Source organism: Poromitra crassiceps, assembly GCF_964638095.1.
Source record: "Poromitra crassiceps genome assembly, chromosome: 6".
Lineage (NCBI taxonomy): Eukaryota > Metazoa > Chordata > Actinopteri > Beryciformes > Melamphaidae > Poromitra > Poromitra crassiceps.
This window is the reverse complement of record NC_139627.1, coordinates 34,680,913-34,702,021: the sequence shown is the minus strand read 5'-3', so window position 1 is coordinate 34,702,021 and position 21,109 is coordinate 34,680,913. Positions and strand designations below refer to the sequence as shown.

Below are 21,109 nucleotides of genomic sequence, written 5' to 3'. Positions count from 1 at the left end.
CCATGTGATTATTACTGTAGTTCACGCGGCGCGAGCCGTTTAAGAGCAATGCATCATGTGTAATCGCCTACTGTGGCTAATGTTAGCGGCTAGCTAGTTATGTTACATGGCAGTAAAACGCCACTGAATGACCAAATTGATATAACTTTTAACCATTTTGAGTAACACTGTTTCCATATCGTCGCTGTCGTTCCAGGACCTCGAATCTCCAAAACAGCAACTTTTCAGGAAGTTAAAAAAACCTGTAAATACTGAACAAAACGTCGTCAAAGTTGGCACGTCTTAATTATAGTTAGTTTCCCGCTGAATGTGTCATTACTTTATTAATATCTTACCTGGATAAGCTCAAATGATGTTTATATTATCAGTCCGACTTGGAAGCACTTTCTCCCAGCCAGTCAGGCGGGAGAGAGTCGTATGCTCATGCACGAGCCCCAAGCTCCGGGTCGCACGCAGGAGCAACAGCATTGCCCCTCGCCTCTCATGGCCGAGGTGGGGGCTTTCGCATGGGGTGAGAAATAGTCTGACATAACGTAGGTAGCGTTAACGTTACTTTATTCTCGTCCGAAAACACTCCGATTTGCATGTTAAAACAAGTTTGCAGCCTAGGAATAACTGGAAAACATTTGATTGATATATTAACATCAGAGGAAGCCAGGATTAGTCAAAAGGATATGAGAAATACACGGCACGTCTGCCGTGTGACTTTTCCGGGTTTATTGTCCTGCGTGGGGGGGTACAGACGGAGGTAGGGGACGAATTTTGAGGTATGACTGACAGATTGAGGGCGAATGGCGTTACGAGATTTACTCACAAGCTCGTTTTAATGCTTTTCCATTGGTTGCATTTGTTAAAAACCACACAGAGACGTGAAGGGTGACCAATGGCACTGATTTATGACAAAAAGTAAAAAAGTGAAATAAGGGACATTCGAGGTCCTGGCACAACAGCGACGATATGGATCACCAGCATTAGTTTATTGTTTATAACGTGGCTGGTTATATTTCTAACGTTCTCTATCTAACTCTGATACACTGAAAATACTGGGAGGCGGGCCATAGCGTCTCTGTGGATGATTTGATTCGACAGTTCTGGGCACTGGCGTTGGCGTTGGCCAATCCTGGCGTGTTCCACCCCCAAATCAATTGTGTTCTGGCGCAAAAGAGTGGGTTCCAGGACGAAACAGGCTCCAGCCAACTACGTTATCTTTAGAGCTAACAATCAGCCAATCAGCATCCATTGTTGAATCTCAGTATAGAGACAGAATAGAGACACCGCGGAGCGCGTCATCATTCAGAGACAACGCCCAAAACAGGGGGAAACAAAGACTCCCCCCCCCCAATCTGGCGTTCTCCTATGTCGCGTGCATTGGTCGCGTGTTGCGCACAAAGGTCATATACCGTGTACGGAAGAAGAACACTCCAACTTACTTCTTTGACAGCTAGATCCACATTTTTCTTCTCGCCAATTCCCAATGGCTTCCTTGTTTTGAGTACAAAAAAACTTTACTTGGCAATTTTTTACATTTGTTGTCTGCGCAGCCCACCGCACAACAGCTTTTAGCTAGGTTCAATTCAAGGAAAATGACGCTGGTGTATGGGAGTGAATGGAGCGCTTTCCCCTGTGATGGGCGTGGCTGATTTCATGCAGTGTCTCTATACACACAAACTCCATCGTTTCTGGCTCAGGAGGAATCACACACTCATTGTGATATCCACTGCTATTTCCCCCCATATACTGTAGCTACGATTCTTAGCGTAACGACCAGGAAGCAGGTGGTGGTATTGGAAGGGATTTGTTAGGTAGGCAACCACAGCAGAAGCGATTTGAATAGATTAGAACTCGCTTATGCAAATGAGTCTCCCTCCAGATTGTCCTTTAAAGGTAATCACAGAGAGGAGCTGGGATCGATAAGATGCCTCCAACACACTGAGAATCAGACATGCTCTTGGATGAATGAGACTATCATAGGATTGCACGGAGGCAGCCGAGTGTGACGGCTGGGAGACTGAATCCCCGCACAAAATGGAAACCCATTTCAATGGTCTGTCCTCTCAGTTAATAGCTACACGAACACAAATAACGCCTCGCTCTCCGAGTCTGAAGTCACCTGTATTTGATACGAGGCTTTGGTGCAGCTGCTGCCACGAGAAATTAATCAATTCATATTCCTGTGTAATTCTGAGAGGCTGTTGTTTGGTCGGATGATCCATTGTTGTGCTGCTCGAAATGGAGAACGCGTTTAACAAAAGGTGCAATAGACAAATGGTGGCTGCAAGCAGAGGTTGTCTGCATGCTACACTGATTATTTTGACCACAGCAGGGGGGCTTTCCCTGGCAAACACGCCTAGGAGTTCCCCCTCTCTCCCGCTCTCTCCTAATTCTCCTCCTCCCAACCGATCGATGCTCTGTTCTTTCCAGTCTGCCGCTTTCTCATTATCTGTCAGCAGCACATAATTGATAGCCAGCTCTGAGCTTACATACCAGGCCTGCTAAGCGCTGTTTGTGTGTTTTTGGCCACTCCATTTTCATAGAGATGTCGGGGTTCTCCCAGGTGGATGGGGGGAGGGGGGGGGACGTCTAGTTGACGGATCGATAGCTGGCTGATGGCCACCGTGGTAGCAGGGCCGTCTACTGAGGGAGGACAGTTAGGTGGACCAGACATTAGTCCTCCACAGATTGGTCTAGAGCGGGCCAAAACACAAGACTTGGGGATTAAAGGGATACGCCACTTTTTCGGGAGTTTAGCTCATTTGTCATATCCCCCCCACATAACCAACCCCACATTACCGTCACTGTCCGAGCAGTCTGCAGTGATGAATGGTACACCCATTTAAAATAACCACAAACACAGATATAATAGCGCCAAAATACATGTGCTTCGGGTACTCAGCACGAGATGAAATATTAATCCATAGTTGCGTGAAACGTGATTTTCGGAGTAAATCACCACACCGAGTTACTTCCTTGTTTGCCTGTAAAGAGCGCTTCCGCTGTACACAGCGCATGCGCTGTATGTCGCACAGCGTGGCGGCCATGTTTAGACAGTAATTCCGGCTATGTATTTGCTTTAAAAAAAAGATCATTTCTACGCATTTGGATTAATATTTAATCTTGTGGTGAGTACCCGAAGCGCAACATGTATTTTGGTGCTATTAGATCTGTGTTTTTGGTTATTTTGAACAGGTGTACCATTGACATCCATTCTAAGGCGATACTTACTAACTTCATGACTGTAGCTCACTGCAGACTGCTCGGACAGTGACGGTAAAGGCATGGTGTACCTTGGTTATGTGGGGGGGATATGGCAAATGAGCTAAACTCCCAAAAAAGTGGCGTATCCCTTTAAGCAAATAACTGCTACCTTTCCACCAGGACTACTGAAGTGGTCTCCTCCACAGAGTTTAGCAGAAAAAGCTGAATTCATTGAAAAGGTTTGAGCTCACAATATGGTGGGTCAATTTAACAATAGTCCAATACAAGACGGCCGTGTCACAGCAAAAACATCTGATTTAAAAGTGAAAGCTGCCTAATATGGATGACAACACACTCTTCTCCTCACTGACATGAACTTCCGGTTCATGGTGGGACTGTATCCTCTGCTCTCTTCACACTGCTCCCTGCATCCTCAGTCACAGCACTGCTTTACTTACATCATAAATATGTGCCTCATAAACCAGTGATTCAGAAAACAGCTGCATGCGTCTTTCCCTAACACAGTAATTACCCTGAATAAACAGGGGAATAACAGAATGATGGAGGAACCGAGGGAGACGTGAAATTAATAGACCTTAAGCTGTTGACCCGGAAAGAGATAGAGGACAGATCACCTGGCGCTGTATATTTATGAGTTATTGTTCAGAGAGGCATAACTCCCCAGTGCTAAAGCCAAACACGGCAGCAGGGAAGCAGGAAGCAGTCAGGGGGGACTCCCTGTTTTATGACGGCAATTCACTGCTGCGATACAAGACTGAAGACTCTTGGTCCCAGTGGAGCGCTCCAGACCACAGCTGGGACCCCCTGGGTGGGTGCACAAGAGTGCGTTGAGAACTGGCATGATTGTGTATAAGAATTAAGAAGGTGCTGTCAAAGTCCTCTAAGGCAGAAAGCCAAACAAGCCAGCAGTAAATAAGGGCACGCCATTAACACCCATTCCAGCACATCAATCAATGTTAGACTTTTTTTTTTTACTAGCCACAGTATACATACATTAGCCAGGCATTAGCACTCATTAAGAACAAGAGAGATTTGCATAATGTGGCTAAGCACCAGTCTGTCTATTCTTAGCTCCTCTTGGCCCTGACCAGTGGTTCAGCGTTCCAGCTTTGACGCCTACCTCCAACCTTGTTGTTCATTAATGCATGAAGCCGCTCCCCCTCCAGCCCTCATGACCGCCACCCGACTGACTCTGACACTACACTAGAGGCAGGAGAGAGCAATGCTTTGGAAATAATGAGCGCCCCCCCCCCCCCCCCCAAGTCTGAGCACGACTCTCCTCTAGAGGGGGAATCATCTGAGTAATTACATGTAGGTACCAGGGATCTGTGGGAACGTGAAGATATTACTGACCGGGCGACCGCACCCATCCTCTGCTGTTCTAGCTGAGAAGTGACTGTAATTATGTGGATGCATGTATGTATGTATGTGAGGAGTTTATGGGTTTAAGGGTAAAATACAAGTACAGCTACAGTACTTTAGAGCTGTCCTGTAGTTACTGTCAAATAGTTTTGGAACAATAAAGTAGCTTTCAATCCAAGAACACTGGCCTAAAGTGCTATGGACCCCCCTGTACCCCAACATAACCACGTCACAATATAGACTATACCGTTCAATTTGGTGCCTGAATATTGATTACAAAATGTTACACTATTACACTTCCCTGTAAATACACTGTCTAAAATTAAGATAGGTTAATTTGAACAATAAGCATCTCTTCAACAGCAAAACTTTTGCACATCTAACCATGACAGGTGCATCAGAGAAGGGCAAGAGGCGACAAAATTGAAAGGAATAATGTTTCGGCACAACGACCTTCAGAGAATCTGATGAAGGTCGTTGTACCGAAACGGTATTCTTTTGTGAATTAAACTTTTAATTGCAAGTGAATACAGTGTGCAGGAGACCTCCATTTCAACAATAAGCACCTCTGAAAATGTATTTGACCACACTGCAGAATGTGGCCCTTTACATGCACAAACAGATCTACTTGCTACAAACATTAGCATAAAAAAGTATAGCAAATTGGCTTGCAGTAGCACTAACTGCAATTCTCTGTATGCGGGCCTAGATCAATCATCCCTGCGTCGTCTGCAGTTAGTGCAAAATGCTGCCGCTCGGCTACTAACTGGAAAAAGGAAGCGGGATCATGTGACTGCGTTGTTAGCCTCCCTCCATTGGCTTCCTGTCCGCTTCAGGATTGATTTTAAGACTTTGTTGATTGTTTACAAGGCCTTAAATGGCCTGGCACCTTCCTACATTGCAGAACTCCTACACCATCACACTCCAACTAGAGCTCTGAGGTCATCCAACCAGGTGCTCTTGGATGTCCCGAGATCTAGACTAAGAAACAGAGGCGACCGAGCCTTTGCGGTAGCTGCCCCCAAATTGTGGAACAGCCTACCCATCCATATAAGGACTGCGCAAAGCCTTGGAATTTTTAAGTCATTGCTTAAGACCCATCTATTCAAATTAGCCTTCAATTCGGGTTAAGATTGTGCCTATTACGTATATTGCTATGTGTTTTCTTCTTTTATTTCTACTGTATCAACTGTCTGTGTCTATTTGATATTTGCCTGTTCAGCACTTTGGTCAACTTTGGTTGTGTAAATGTGCTATATAAATAAATTTGACTTGACTTGACTTGACTAACATTAAGTTGCTGGAACAGTATCTGCACAGCATAAATAATTATCTAACAGGCTATGATCTTTCAGAGTTTTGCAACCTCACCTTTATTTTTAATTAATTTTTGGGCAACACTTATGTGATCATCATTTTCAAGACTTACAAGCTAATGTTCTTTTTACAAGTGTGCCAAATTGGCAATCACAAGAGTACATCACTACAGTACTGTCTGACCTGTCACCTCTGCCTGATTTCCCACTATTGCTACATCACAGTGAAATAAAGAATCACAATCCTCTACTTAAATTGTAAAAGCAAGTGGTGTATTTTGCAATGAAATGAAAAAGAATTGTGGGATTTACATGTACATCAGCATCCAGGAAACTGGGAGAAAGATCATTTTCACTGATGGCAGGTTTGTAATCAACGCCAATAAAACATGTTCACACAAAGCCATCTGTTGGACACCTGCACACATGTTGCATGCAAGCATACAGACACGTGCGCACCAACGCACGCACGCACGCACGCACACACACACACACACACACACACACACACACACACACACACACACACACACACACACACACACACACACACACACACACACACACACACACACTGTGAAAGGAATGTGCTACACATGCCAGACTGTGAGGAGGCGGCACAGTTCTCACAGTTCTGTATTTACCTTTATCTCTGCTCTGAATTTGATCTCTGTTATTATATGAAGATTTATTATGAACATAGCCTCATTTTTTGCTATGCTACATATGGAAATTCAAAAGATCCATAGCTAACACTTAAGCATTAACTAACCCTTAAAATTAACAGTCAACGAATGTGTCTAGTCATCATTTACTAATGGCACTAATGGTGTTCATGTTAACTAAGGCCATGTCCACACGGAGACGAGTTTAGGTGTATCCGCTAAAGTTTTTTCTCGTATAGACGTTTCGTCCAGACGGAACCAGCGTTCTGGGAGTATACGTTCTGCGAGTATACGCTAATTTTTGAAACCGGGTCCCAGAGTGAATAAATCTGAAGACGCCACCCTTGCATTTCCGTGTTTACAACCCATACGCATCTTTCCTGAACCGATGACGCCATAGCCCCACCTCTCTCCGCCAGCAACAATTTAGGCTTACAGTGCACTAGCGTTCGTGCTACAGCAGCTACTGAGCCTGTTAGGGCTCTTGCAGCAAAATATAATGCTCCTCTATTACCACCGTCAGCAACAAGTGGACACTGAGAACAGCGTGTACAACATCCTCAGGGCTCCACAGCTGACTCTTCCCATCCACCCCTCCTCTCCCTTCATCGGATATTTCCCAGAAGGCTTAGCGGCGGCTAAGTTTTTACAATAACACAAACAAAATCAGGCTAAACGTGTTAGATAGAAATAATATTTATTTTTAATACAACATGCAATTCCGGACATTTTAATATTGGACAAAATGGAATGAAATTAAATGTAAACCCTGAGTGTAACGGACATACTCGGGATGCTCTATATATATCCCTCGCAAATACAACGTGAATAGTGAAGTGAGAGGTTTGACGACCACACGGTTGCACTGTGACGTGGCAGCGTTACAGCGCCACTTACCGGCCTGGCATATATACTACAGCGGTTTCAGTGCTATTCAGTGGTTTCATGTGGATACACACATTTCTTGAAACGATTCCGTGTTTATGGAAAACTTTTCTTAAAAAGATTGCTTACGTCTCCGTGTGGACATGGCCTAAGATATTGTGGTTGGGTTGAGGCATAACGTCACTGAGGTTAAGGTTAGAGCAAGCTTATGGTCAAGGCTGTTAATTAAGGGTTAGTTAATGCTTATTAAACATCAACTAACTGTTAAGCAGGTTAGTTAATGCTTATAATTAATGTACCCTTATTGTAACATGTTACCGATGCATACTGTGATTAGGGAAGATGCCGGGATAAACCAGGATGTTCATACATCTGAAATTGGAACCTCTTTCCCCCAGAATTTTTCTCCCCAATTGTACTTGGACAATTCCCCCTACTGCCCCGGTCACTGCTCCACCCCCTCTGCCGATCTGGGGAGAGCCGTAGACCAAGCCGGAGGTAACACGGGGGCGTGAACCTGCGACCCTCATGTTGGTAGGCAGGGAATCTACCGCTACACTACTGGACCTTTTGTAGATGCCAAAAATGTTTTGTGTCAGATCACACCCTGAAAGGTCATGTTTAATATCAGGTGGAGTCACATTGTTCAGAGGCTGGCTGAAAAGGGCCAACAGAAATACCACGGCGTTGAAAGAAGTGTGAGAATGAAAGCGAGGGAGCAAAAGGCATCCAGAGGAGAAGTGTTCAGAGCCACATGAGAAAAACAGCTTAAGAGAGTGGAATGATGAATAAGAACGTTGGTGAGGAAACATCAAACACCCCAAACCCCCAGGGACTGCTGGCCTCAACGTCCCGGGAAGAATCCCACGGTTTCCCACTGCTGAATCTTGTAGAAGAGACTCTTTTCTCTGCTTCCCTGCACGCCACCACTCCCCCCCCCCCCCCCGGGTTTTCATATCGATGCCAACCGAGGGAGCGCATACCTGTAGTAAATCAACCACCTTGGAGCTTTCATACAGCCTGAATTAGGCACTCAAGGAAACCAATGACTTTGGTGTTCTGTGTTCATAAGGCAGATGATACAGCCTTTAAAAACAAGGCCAAAGCCACTGTGCTGTTCCATTTCTGTCCTCTCAAGGATTTCATTTCTAAAAGGAGCACTCAATTGATTTGGCAAGGCAGGTAAGGTAGAACTAACAAGTGCAGGTGCCTGATAAAGAGAACCTGCAGAGACTCCAGTGGAGTGAAGGAATGGGGGACGAGCTCTAAAGGAAACCAGCTGACCGTGAAATGTCCAACCTTTACACCAAAGAGATGGTAAGAGACCATATTAACGGGACAGAAAAGCCACCACAACATCAGCAACAAGGAGTTGCATTTTCTGACACCAACATTTCATCATACTGTAGGTAACAAAACGAAACAATCCAACACTTCCTTAGGCTTCTCAGGGCTGGAATACTGTCGTCCCCAGAGATAATGAAGACATTGATGTTTCATCTCATTTGAATTTGTCTGGCTTCCTGTTTGCATAAACAGGAAAGAAATCCCCTCCTCATCCAGGGAACAACCTAGAGGAGAAGTTAGCCAGAAGTTTATTGACCCAGTCACAATGGGAGCAGATTGAAAAGGGGTGAGATGATTGAGCTGTCCTTTATTCCATGGCGAGTCCTTTGTGTCAGGCTGCAGTCACTCTGATGCTATCTCTGTCACTCCAAGCCGCACGTTGTGCCTAGAGTGCCTCACACAAAAGAAGATGATACATTACCAGAGAGCTTTAATGGGCTCTCCTTCTTGTTTCTCAAAGACTAGCATTCACCTTTTGATTCATCTCATCTGTTAAGAGATGGAGTGTCGGTCAGTATCAAAGCCCGTCAGCACAGTCAAGGCTTAGGTGCTTGATTACTGTGAAAGAATAACAACTGACGATATTAATTCTAGTTAATAAAATTACCCGAGTTACCCTTTTTTATATTATAAAAAGATTGCAGAATATCTTCTGAGTCCCTGCAAAGTCCAAAACAGGTTCCTTCTACGTCAATACCATTTTCAAATGATTCGGAGAAAATGTGAGTGCACTGTAATCACATACACCCAATGGCTAGAAAAGGTCGTCTGCGAGCGCCTCGCTAACAAAGGAAGAGAGTGCGGTAATGGAAGGACCAGGCGTACCCTTTCAGAGGATGACGTGACAGACGTGAGAGACGGGAGCACGGAAGAGGAAGATGAGATGGAGGAGGATGAAGAAGTGTGATTTTTGCAGGCTGCCATTACCGGAGTAATTTGCACACAGAGGAGCACAAAGACCTCTGAGTGGGTGGGCGGGTGGTTGAGGTCTGGTCAGAGCCTCCATTAGTACAGAAATAAGCTAGACATGCAGCAGGGGAGCTGGGTGAAGAGAGGAGCAGGCTGGAGCGCGCACTGTTCAACCGAGTGGAAGGAACAGATCACTCTGACTGAGCTTAAAGAGAACCACTTTGCTGCACTTCGACGCTTAATCCGAACCCTTTGGACCATGATAAGAATCACATTATACTCTAGTACTGTATACTGCACTGTACATATAAGATCAGTATAGATATTATATATATAATATCATTATATATAAGAATCACATTATACTCTAGTACTGTATACTGCACTGTACATATAAGATCAGTATAGATATTATATATATAATATCATTATATATAAGAATCACATTATACTCTAGTACTGTATACTGCACTGTACATATAAGATCAGTATAGAGCCATATGAAATCCATTTTATTTTTTCCCAAATTCCGTTTTATTTCCCCCCGAATTCCGTTTTTTTTTCTTTTTTTGACGACTTGGCTCTCTCAGACAGCCCCTTCGACATGTTTCTCAAGGTGAAATCTAAGTTGTGAGGTGATGTAAGGGTCCCACGCAAAGCCGACCCCCTCTCAAAACACCCCAATCGAAAACTGAATCATTTCTCTAGGCCTATTTTACAAGTATGAAATAATTTAGGTTACTACAATTATTAGATCTACTTCTTATTTTGATAATTAGGCCTACGTTGATCAATTTCAGCCAAATTATGGAAAATTCTGCTATATTCCATGTTTTACAGTTGATTCCAGTTGTATTACCAAATTCCATGATTCCGTCCGTTTTTTCCGTTTTGCGGAAATCATATGGCCCGGCCTAGATCAGTAGTGATTTATGTAGAAAGCTTTCTAATGTATGCAGAAGTCGTTTTAATGTATTTATCAGGCTGGCATCTATCCTGCACTGATAATTCATTCTTGTAAATTAAACAGTACAACCACACTAGTACAGTACAGTATAACCATAATTTAAAACAAATTTGACTCAACAAACAAGTCACCAGACACTTCCAACAGCTGAAAAAACATGAAAAACGATTTCAAGAAAGCTTCTTCAAAATAGTTGCCATTGGGGATGGAGCAAAAATGCATTGTTCAGGAAGCATACAGTAAAAAGCAGGTCAGGATTTATACAACGGCTATATCTGTAACGGCTGAGGATGGGTTTGGAAATAATTGACTATTGTGGAGCTACAGTATATACATTCCCTATATATAGCAAACCAAATATGTTGATAAAGAGCGTGTCTGTGAGAGAGAGAGAGAGAGAGAGAGAGAGAGGGAGAGAGAGAGAGAGAGAGGGAGAGAGAGAGAGAGAGAGAGAGAGAGAGAGAGTGAGTGAGTGTAAAGTCAGCAAATTGAACAAATCAAGTATGGAGCACCCATAATATATATTAATTCTCAGTTCCCTATAGTGCATTTCCTTAACAAATCAATCTGATTCTAGGTCAATCCTCCTCAAATGAAATTCATTTCATGGCTTTAGTCAAGCAATGATTAAGTCTTAACAGAATTCCGGATGGGAATACCGGCACATGGTGCATGGTAAGGAGTGCTGCAGGGTAATGAATGGAGATGAGGAGGTAAATGATCATTTCTGTTCTGCGCTTTGAGGATTAGGAACATGAGGACGGGACAGGGAGTAAGAGACAGTGATCCTGATGGATACTCCTATCTGGGAGAGGAGCACTACTTGGAATGTTCTTCCCGCTGATTGATTGGGCTGACTGGGAAGAGGATGGAGAGGCGTGGTGGGGCTGGGTGAGGCCTTATCGCCTGCCTGGCTGTCTAGCCTGCAGACGGCTACTTTATTCTAAAGTAAGGTAGGAGTCAGAGCGTCTGTTCTCCAGATGTTCCACCTCGTGTCAGTTCCAAACACAGCCAGGAATAGAGTAGCCAAGAGATGAAATGCTGCTGAATATTATGTTTTAAAGGGACAGTTCACCCCAAAATAATTTTCCTCTCACCTGTAGTTCTATTTATCCATCTTGGTTGTTTTGGTGTGAGTTGCCGAAATATTGCCTGTAGAGATGTCTGCCTTCTCTCGAATGCAATCGAACTGGATGGCACTCGGCTCGTGGTCTCAAAGTTCCCAAAAAATACATTTGAAGAACAATGCCTCTTTCCATGTGTTCTTTCCAGAAATCATGACCCGGTTACTCAAGATAACCCACAGACCTTGTTGTGACAGTTTCATGTAGCAATTATTTTCTTTCGAGCAAACTACACCTGCTATTTAGCTACTTTCTTTAGGCCGAACTAACCTCTATTTCTACGGTCGAAATCTCCAAATCTTGGCAACTCACACCAGAACAATGTAGATGGATAAATAGCAGTACAGGTAAGAGGAAAAATATGTATTTCTGATTTAGGGGTGAATTGTCCCGTTAAGGTATGTTCAGTCGAGCTGAAATGGCATTCCCAGGGTATGTGATTCCTTATCGCGAGGTATTCCGACTGAAACAGGGTAGAGAGGTGGCACATATCATGTGTGGAGGAGTTTGATATGACCATTCGAAAGTGGGCGTGTCTGGGGTGAGGGACTGGACCAGTGGGCAAGCCCACCCCCTTCCCTCTGATGATGCGGAAGTGAATTGAAAAACTGTAGTTCCTCAAATGGCCACTAGGCATCGGGTGCAGTAGGCATCCCCCCCCATGTTAAAATGCCCGACTTTGTAACAGGATTAAACATTCTTCCAGTGAGGGGCAAAACACAGTTTTGGTCTATATAGCTAATTTCACCTTTTCATAACAACTGTAGGGGGGTCATTTTTTATATAACTCGCCCGTTTGGAGTAAAATAGATGATAGTGTAACATTGTCGGGTCTCAAAATAGAATCAGGCTCGCGTCTAGACAACCCAAACCCGCTACAACAACAACAGAATTGACTGAGCAACAGGCTATCACACAGGGGGTTAATGAACGGGAGTTTGGCTTACCTGAAACCCAGGAGTAGGCCTCGGCCAGCAGGCTGTAGAGCTCTGACGGTTTCACGGGACAGCCCAAGCCTAGGTATGAAAGCTAACTACAAGCAGCTTCCTTTCAGTAGATTAGGGACGCTATTACAAAAGTATCTCACACACACAATCACACCCATACGTGAAAACAAATGAAAGGGTCTCTAGAGAACAGGAGTGACAGACAATAGGCTACGTGGCTTCCTTCCAAAGTCTGGCAGAGAGGGGCTGCGCACCTGAAATGCCACGTCATATAAACTATCTCTAAGCCACTCCCACTTCCTGTTTAACCCGGTGCTCAGTCATAAATAATAATAATCAGGGGTAACCACATGTAACGACCTGTGACAATAGACTCCACTGTGTGACAGATGTCAGGTATTGGACTGCACTCTGCCTCATGCCTTCTGGTTCTGCTCTTCACTGGCGGGATTCTGGGCCCAAATATTTGACTGGTACTCTAAGGCCTACGAAATAACACTTCAGCCAGAGGCAGAACTTGCCATCTTCGGCTGCTCGGAGTCCTCTCTGAACTTCACTACAGCTGTGCAACAATCTCTGATGCTGGGGACAACTGTTGCCAAAAAATATATATTCTTAAGGAATGGAAGTCCCCCTCTTCACCCTCTTTCCAATTGTGGTTGATGGACATGATCTCTGTTATAAGGATGGAGAGACTCAGGTTCCTGAGCACCAACTCAATTAGAAAATTTCTAACTATATGGGACCCATTTTTAGCCTACCTCGATGAGGTTAGGGGCAACAGGTGACTCGCCCAGCTGGTTTCCTTTAGACCCCTTGCAGGAGATCTCAAGTACATCACTTACAAGCACATAAGCATCTTACGTGGCTGGTAGCACCACTGTAATATTGAATGTTGATTATGTTTGTATGTTTTTGTTGCTTTTCTTTTCTTGTGTCTGAGCCTGTTTGTCTGTTTTGTTTCTGTTCTATAAGAAAATTTAAATAATATATATATATATATATACCGGTATATAGATGCTAGAAAAGGGGGTGATTGACAGATCGCCTGTCCAATGATCGCGCAGCTTGCCAATCACGGACCAATAGCAGGCGGAGCTGCGGCTCTGGGAAACTCCCATCTCACGTGAGGTTCGGAAGGACTCAACTCATTCCCTCCCACTCTGCTGACGAAAAATCAAGATGGTGACACCCACCATTTGAACTCCGCCAGGAAAACGAAATTTAATGGGATAGCTACGTCCATATTATTTATGTCTATGGACTGGACTGACTGAATATGAGGAGATGAGTGCTGCCCTGCCCGCTGCCCGTGCCTCTGAGTGGAGGGAGACAGCAGTCCCTCGCTATAATATATTTTACCCGACAAATCTGAAACCTACCGGTCACGTTTCAATAACAGTCCATGTACAAACACAATATACTGTAAACACAGCCCTGTGGACTGCGTACTCGCTGGCTGTTCACTGTGCCATAGCCCAGAGCAGAGTACCGGTGGTTGGCCGCCCCCCCCGGCGGACAGCCTGCCCCTACCTGAAGCGATATTCCTGGAATGCGAGTTAACAAGCCAATTACATGTCCTTTGCATCTGCATTACATGAAGACATTACAGTTAGTTTTATTTTGTATGTTACATACTTATTGGCTAAGTATTAACATGTATGGGCTAGAAAAGGCAGCTGATCAGAGTTTTCTTCTAGTCATGAAGATTGATTGACAGCTGTCATGTCATATCAAATTGGGTTGAAATTTGATAGTACTAGCTGATGTAAGTAAGCACACTGTAGATTTTGTTATGGATGAAGACAGCATGGTTGACTTTTGATGTGAAGAACCAAAGGGGGGCACATACATTGTTAAATAGGTGCAATCTATGACCAGTGATGTGATCTAAAATAGTTAAAAAGTCACTTTTGATTTCAGCTCGACTTTAAGAATCACAGTATCATACAGTAGCATTTCTCTGCTACAACAAATTGTTACAGGGTGATGGAGAAAGGGATTGATACTTGCCAATATAAGCAAGTTGTTTATTGTTAATTGTTTAATAAACAATAAACAACTTGCTAATATGGTGGTTGTTGGTTATGGCATGGAAACAATTCACATGAGAGAGAGAGAAATCATGTGTTCTTCCTGGTGTATTCACCTGTTGTTCTTCATGGTGTATTCACCTGATGTAAATTAGTTTTTTCTTATGGAATGAAAACATCCAACTCTGGGGGCATATTACCCGATAAATGGAAATCTATATGCATGAATTTCTGCTGTAATGGGGTTGCTAACATTCACTGAAATGCAATTATGTCATAGCAATTGTGTTAAATATCTGAGGCCTGCTCACTGCTCCATTAACATTTAACGCTAGATAAGTCTACACTCTCCCTTAGGTATTCAAACTGAAATATGATATTAATATGGGATGGATTTATTGCATGTTAATGCATGCATGGTAATATCTAGCAATACTGTAGGTTTAGTGCAGATGGAAACATTGAAATCATTACATTGACTTGGCAGATTACATTGATCCTTGGCAGATTAAACTAAAGATAAAACAGAAAGTTAACTTAATATACTTAATTTGATTTATGTATTTGAGGGACAATGCACATGAACATTACTGTAAATGCGGCAGTGTTAGCCAGACGGCTAATTTTCAACTGCTGTCCCTTGGAACTCCAGTTAGAATTGCCAGTGGCTGACACACACTGACAGGAGTATTAACCCTAACATACATGTATTTGATGGTGGGAGGAAACCCACACAAACACGGCGAGAACATGCAAACTCCACACAGAAAAGACCTGGGACAGACCGGGGTTTGAACCCAGGACCACTGTTGCTGTGAGGCAGGCAGCAGCGCTATCCACTGAGCCACTGTGCCGTCCGTTAAACTGTTAAACTTAACATAACATAACATAACTTAAACCAATTCAACCTCTTAATAAACTGTATATATATCATTAGTTTCTCTAAGAAATGCCCCTTATGGTGTAACAAAGTTAAAGTTCAGTACTTTGGTATGGCAGCCAGCTGGCACCCGAAAGGCCTTGGGCTGGCAGCACCAACTGAAGATGGCTGCCACTGTATTTTACAAAACATGCTTTGATATGTTTACTCTTAGAATAGAATAGAATAGAATAGAATAGAATAGAAACGAATAGAATAGAATAGAAACGAATAGAATAGAATAGAATAGAATAGAATAGAATGCTTACTGATGTGTACAGATGGCCCTCCCCGTTCATGGCGATGTATAACCCTGTCTTCACGGACTGAATGGCGACAACTCGGAGGCCCACAGGAATAAGGTTGAACAAAGCTGGAAAGCACGCACGCACGCACACGCACACACACACACACACACACACACACACACACACACACACACACACACACACACACACACACACACACACACACACACACACACACACACACACACACACACACATGCATGCACACAGGCACACACACACACACCAAACAAATCATCATACAGAGAACTAACCATTAAGTGCACATTAAATACACTGGAAGGGAGGGGGGTGCATTATGGTGCAATTCAACATCCAAATGCAAGCTGCCTATCATGAACGCCTCACAAAGCACAGATAACACGATAGCTAGCTGGTGTGTTTAGGTCGTCTCTGGAGATGGATTGTCTCATGGTGCTGGTGAGTGTGACTAGCCTAGCATAGCCCGGACCACCCTGAGCTACCTGGCAAGTAGCTGGAATTGGGGCCACCACTGGTGCGTGGCAGATTTAATAGGCCCTTTGTTGTTGTAGCAGACTGCTTGGGCCTGTTAGGTAATGGCTATTGTTTGTTGTGGTGAGAAATAACATGGCCGCCCTGCCTGTGACAGTAAGTGTGCCTGTATGGCAGACTTAAATGCACTGTAATGTACTATTCTGACATCACAGGTAAGTCTCTTGTGACATCACAGGTAAGTGGTATTGGCAGGTTTGGAGCCCCGGTGAAGGATGACAGAACCACTGTGTGACCATTGTTTTTGGTGGCAGTGGGTTGTGAATAGTAACATTTAGTGTGCAACAGCCAAAGCCTGCACTTGATGGTGCATGTACCAGTTATAATGTATCAGAGTTACATTTTTAAACTATGTTTGATGTTAGATAATCATTAGACAATAATTGCATTGTGCATTGCAGTGATCCAATACCTCTTTTAATCAGCCTATCGGATGTGACATGTGCCATGTTTCCTCGTGGTGACATGAGAAACGGACACAGTGTAGAGTGTCAAGCTAGCGCTGGCACCGAGCGCTGAAATCAAATTAACCAGCTAGCCTGAAGCACTAGGGGGAGCAGTGCCAGAACAAGCTAATAATACCCTTTCCTCCCCATTAAGCCTACTGTTTCCTGGTCCACTTTCCCTCTCAGAGAAAAGGACAGATCTGCATGCATCCTGTAGCTGTCATTTAAGACGACAGGCTGCCCCAAAAGCTCCAGAATAATGTGAGAGTGGACAGGTGTGCCTGTTCACCGAAATATTTCAACTTTGTGACTGTGTTTTCAGAATATTGATGCAACAATGAGCTCCATTTCATTGTGCACACTGATGTTTTATGAAGTGTGTGTGTGTGTGTGTGTGTGTGTGTGTGTGTGTGTGTGTGTGTGTGTGTGTGTGTGTGTGTGTGCGTGTGCGTGCGCGTGCGTGTGTGTACACAGCTGTCACACGTTGAATCCAGGAGGCTAAGAGACACTAGTCGTGTTTCCATTACCCTCAGAAATGCGCAAAATCTAAATATTGCAATAGAAATTGGGTAATGGAAACACGTACATTTCGAAAAACCTCCCAAATATCGCAAAAAGTTTGTGCGCTCTCATGAGGTGGTTTTTCAGACGTGTCGATATAGCAGTTTATCGCAAAAGTGTAATGGAAACACATTTTCCGTATTTGCACGTCATGTGACCCATCTTCTCCTTTGGAAAAGGAGCGGAAAATGAGGGAGAAAGGGTTCGATAAGCCGTGGCAAAACCTCCGCAGCAAGTGGAAAACTTTGAAGCAACGCTACCTAGCAGAAAGACGAGTGTTGTGCAAAAGCGGAGCCGGGGAAAATAGATCATGTTTAATGGCAGAAATCGGTCCATGGTGACAGGCTGCCTGTGTGCGCGCATTTGGCACAGCGGCGAGATGAGGGGATGAAAAGCACACACCGGTGCGGTGCTGCTGACTGAAGTGAATACAGTGACTGTGAGTAATACATTACACACGTTTCAGGTAAAATGTTATAATTATAATACACTATTATTGCACCAAATCAGCCTTTTCCCCCCTCCATCTCTAAATCGGACCAGTTGTATTAGGCTACCTTTTTTCCTCTGTCTGTCGCGCTCACTGCATTCACCGCAGCCAGCAACATGTTGCTACTCATTTTCTTTTGAATTTATAATCAGGCTCGTTTAGGCTATATGCGTTGTAACTTCATGTTGTGATTTGCATTGACCATTGGTTGGATTTGAGCATGCAGGGGATGGGATATGGGGCAGATCCCTGTGCGTAATCACTGTGGCAGCTGCTGGTAACGGGAATTGCGTTCAGGTGTGCGTGCCTTCAGACCAAACTCAACTTCAATGGAAACGCCTACAAGTTGCAATTGTACATTGTCGAAGTTGTAGAAATATCGCAATTATTTTGTGAAAAACTGTAATGGAAACACAGCTACTGATGGGATACTCACAGGAATTACTGCTGTCATCCTTGGTCCCATCAAGAGAGCCATCGGGGTTCATTTGCAAGTAGTATCCCTGCCTGCAATATAACCTGGTCACTATACCCTTGAGCTGGGGATCTGCAGGAGAGAAAGAGAGAGAGAGAGAGAGAGAGAGAGAGAGGGAAAAAGAAATGGGGGGGTTATGGATTAGCAAATTATGCCAAAAGGGGGGCTGAACGACCATCGCAGAATAACAGATTTTCAAAATAGAACAATGAAAAACAAAACAAAAAACAAGACGTTATAAGGACTGCTGCTGTGAACCAAATTAGCCTGTGCAATATCAACAAATCAATAGCTACTGCTTTAATATACTGTACCAAGGATATCGTATGTTGTTTTCTGAGGCTCTTAACAGCAAGACACCATAAAAGACTGTGCAGAAGTTTTTTTCAATACTTTATGACCCCAGTGTATTTTCACAGGCAAATCCCGCAGCCAAAATTCAGTGCACATAAGCCCTGCCCTGTTCAGAGATAGGACATCCAATTATAGGCAGCAGAATTAATCTGTGGCTGCCTGGCTGCCATAATGAACCCAATAGCACCCTCTCTGGGTCCTCAGTTAGATGTAACGGCTACTGGGCCCTGTGCCTTCCAGCAGAGCCACTAGGGGAATTAGCTAGAGACAGAATCTAAATAAATCACCACTGTGGTAGAAATGCCCAGGCCCACTGAACCGTAACAAGTCTTGTCGTAATTTAGTCTGCAATTTGTAAAATTGCAACTGACATGGGGGAAAAGTGAATATGAAAATGTCTAACAATGTAAAAGTGTGAAAGAATAAAACACAGAAAGTATTTATTTGTGTGTGTGTGTGTGTGTGTGTGTGTGTGTGTGTGTGTGTGTGTGTGTGTGTGTGTGTGTGTGTGTGTGTGTGTGTGTGTGTGTTTTCCTGTACAGCTGACTTAGTGAGAACCAATTTGAGTTTTATACCTGGGAAGTAAAGACATTTTGGTCAGTCCTCACTTTCTCACACACCTTCAACGGGCTCTTAAGACTTGGCTTTAAGGGTTAGGTTAGAATTGGGGTTAGGTTAGGGTTAGGCTGGCATTTAGTTGTGATGGTTAAGGTTAGGTGCTAGGGAACGCATTCTATCAATGAGGGGGGGGGGGGTTGAATGCATGTGTGTATAACCTCTAGGGTCATATACCATCAACAATAGCTTTATCAGTGACAGCCATCACAGCAGATCTCATTCCAAGAAAGCCCCGAGGAGGTGAACAATCACCTTCACCTGAGCCCCAACCAGCAGCCAGAGCACTGGGCCACACAGCAGAGCTCAGGAGGTCTTGCTGAGGGCACACAGGCTGTGGCTGTTTTCTCTCTCTCTCTGTGTGTATGGCTCAAGGCGGTCTCCTCAGAAACGCTTCTGTCGGGTGGCGGCATTACGAAGCTCTGAGAGCTTCCAGTGCTGCCTGAAACGAGGAGAACAGGTCTTTCTGCTGCTGCAAGGAGACGATCACGGCATTCAGCAGCCCCGCCAGGACATAATGACAAGGTGGCTGGAGCAAAGTGTGACTGCCACATGCGAGGCTGTGGAGCAGGCTGACAAGACGCTGACAGTATCTCTCTTGTTAATAACCATGCTGCTCTGCTCAGCCCAGTCACAACTGTTGCAGCCAATCGCTGAGAAGAAGACATCATACTTTCTCTTTTTTTTATGTTGATCGTTATCTTCATCTGACGGACACACACTAGAGCTGAACAATTAATTGGGGGAAAAATTGCAGGGGCTACATTCATTATTATATAAAAAAAATGGGAGGGGGGGGATTTTGCCTTTATTTGATTGTCCTATCAACTTATTGGCAGACAGAAAAGGTGGGGGGAATCGTGCAGGGAGGACTAAGCTTTACTGTGTGTCCAGATGAGCCCCTGCAATTCATTTCTCAAGAGAGAGTAAGGAACATCCAAAATGGATTTCTGAACAATGTGTTCCAGGTAATCTTTGGTCCATTATAGATCAAAAAAAGTAAATTATGCGAAGAAAAACTGATAGTGACAATTTGAATCGCAGTTTAAATCACAATTGCAATATTCTGCCAAATAGTAGCAATTAGATTGTTTCTCAATATCTTTCAGCAGCAGTAGCTGGCTTACAAAGTAATGAACAAAATGGGTCCTTTCATCTGTAATTAGGGAAAAAATGCAAACATTTTATGGTCCTGCCAGTTTTCTAGCTCTATCACGCACCAGCACAAGCTGCAGCCTGTGCATGTGTGAAAGTAGAATCAGTGTTGCTGGAGTGAGTGTGTTCATTCTGGCCTGGCCCAGTGCCCTGGAAGCCTGTGAAGGGATAGCATGATGAGGCTGACACATCAAGGAGAGGCTTCTCAAGGCTAGCAGGGTGGAGGATCTAGCAGGGTGGAGGATCTAGCAGGGTGGAGGATCTAGCAGGGTGGAGAATCTAGCAGGGTGGAGGATCTAGCAGGGTGGAGAATCTAGCAGGGTGGAGAATCTAGCAGGGTGGAGGAAAAGCCAGGAATGCAAATGGACCACTGCTTTTCTCACCACACCCTCACCCTCCCTCCTCCTGCCAGTCGCTGCAGTAGGATACCCTACAAACTGATGTGGCTACATTTTAAGCACATACGATATATAAACATCCACGTCCACAACCTATAACCACA

At 44.1% G+C, this 21,109-nt stretch overlaps 1 protein-coding gene across 1 annotated transcript in view; it reads right to left on the bottom strand.

The window, feature by feature from the left end:
* Positions 1 to 21,109, bottom strand: part of fgf14 (fibroblast growth factor 14) — a gene marked incomplete at both ends in the record, with an annotated part of 53,655 nt that overhangs the window by 24,190 nt on the left and 8,356 nt on the right. Inside the window, 2 exons of the mRNA XM_083638202.1 lie at positions 15,960 to 16,063; positions 18,445 to 18,555. Coding sequence (XP_083494328.1) covers positions 15,960 to 16,063; positions 18,445 to 18,555 — 215 coding nt within the window. The remainder of the gene's footprint in view (positions 1 to 15,959; positions 16,064 to 18,444; positions 18,556 to 21,109) is intronic.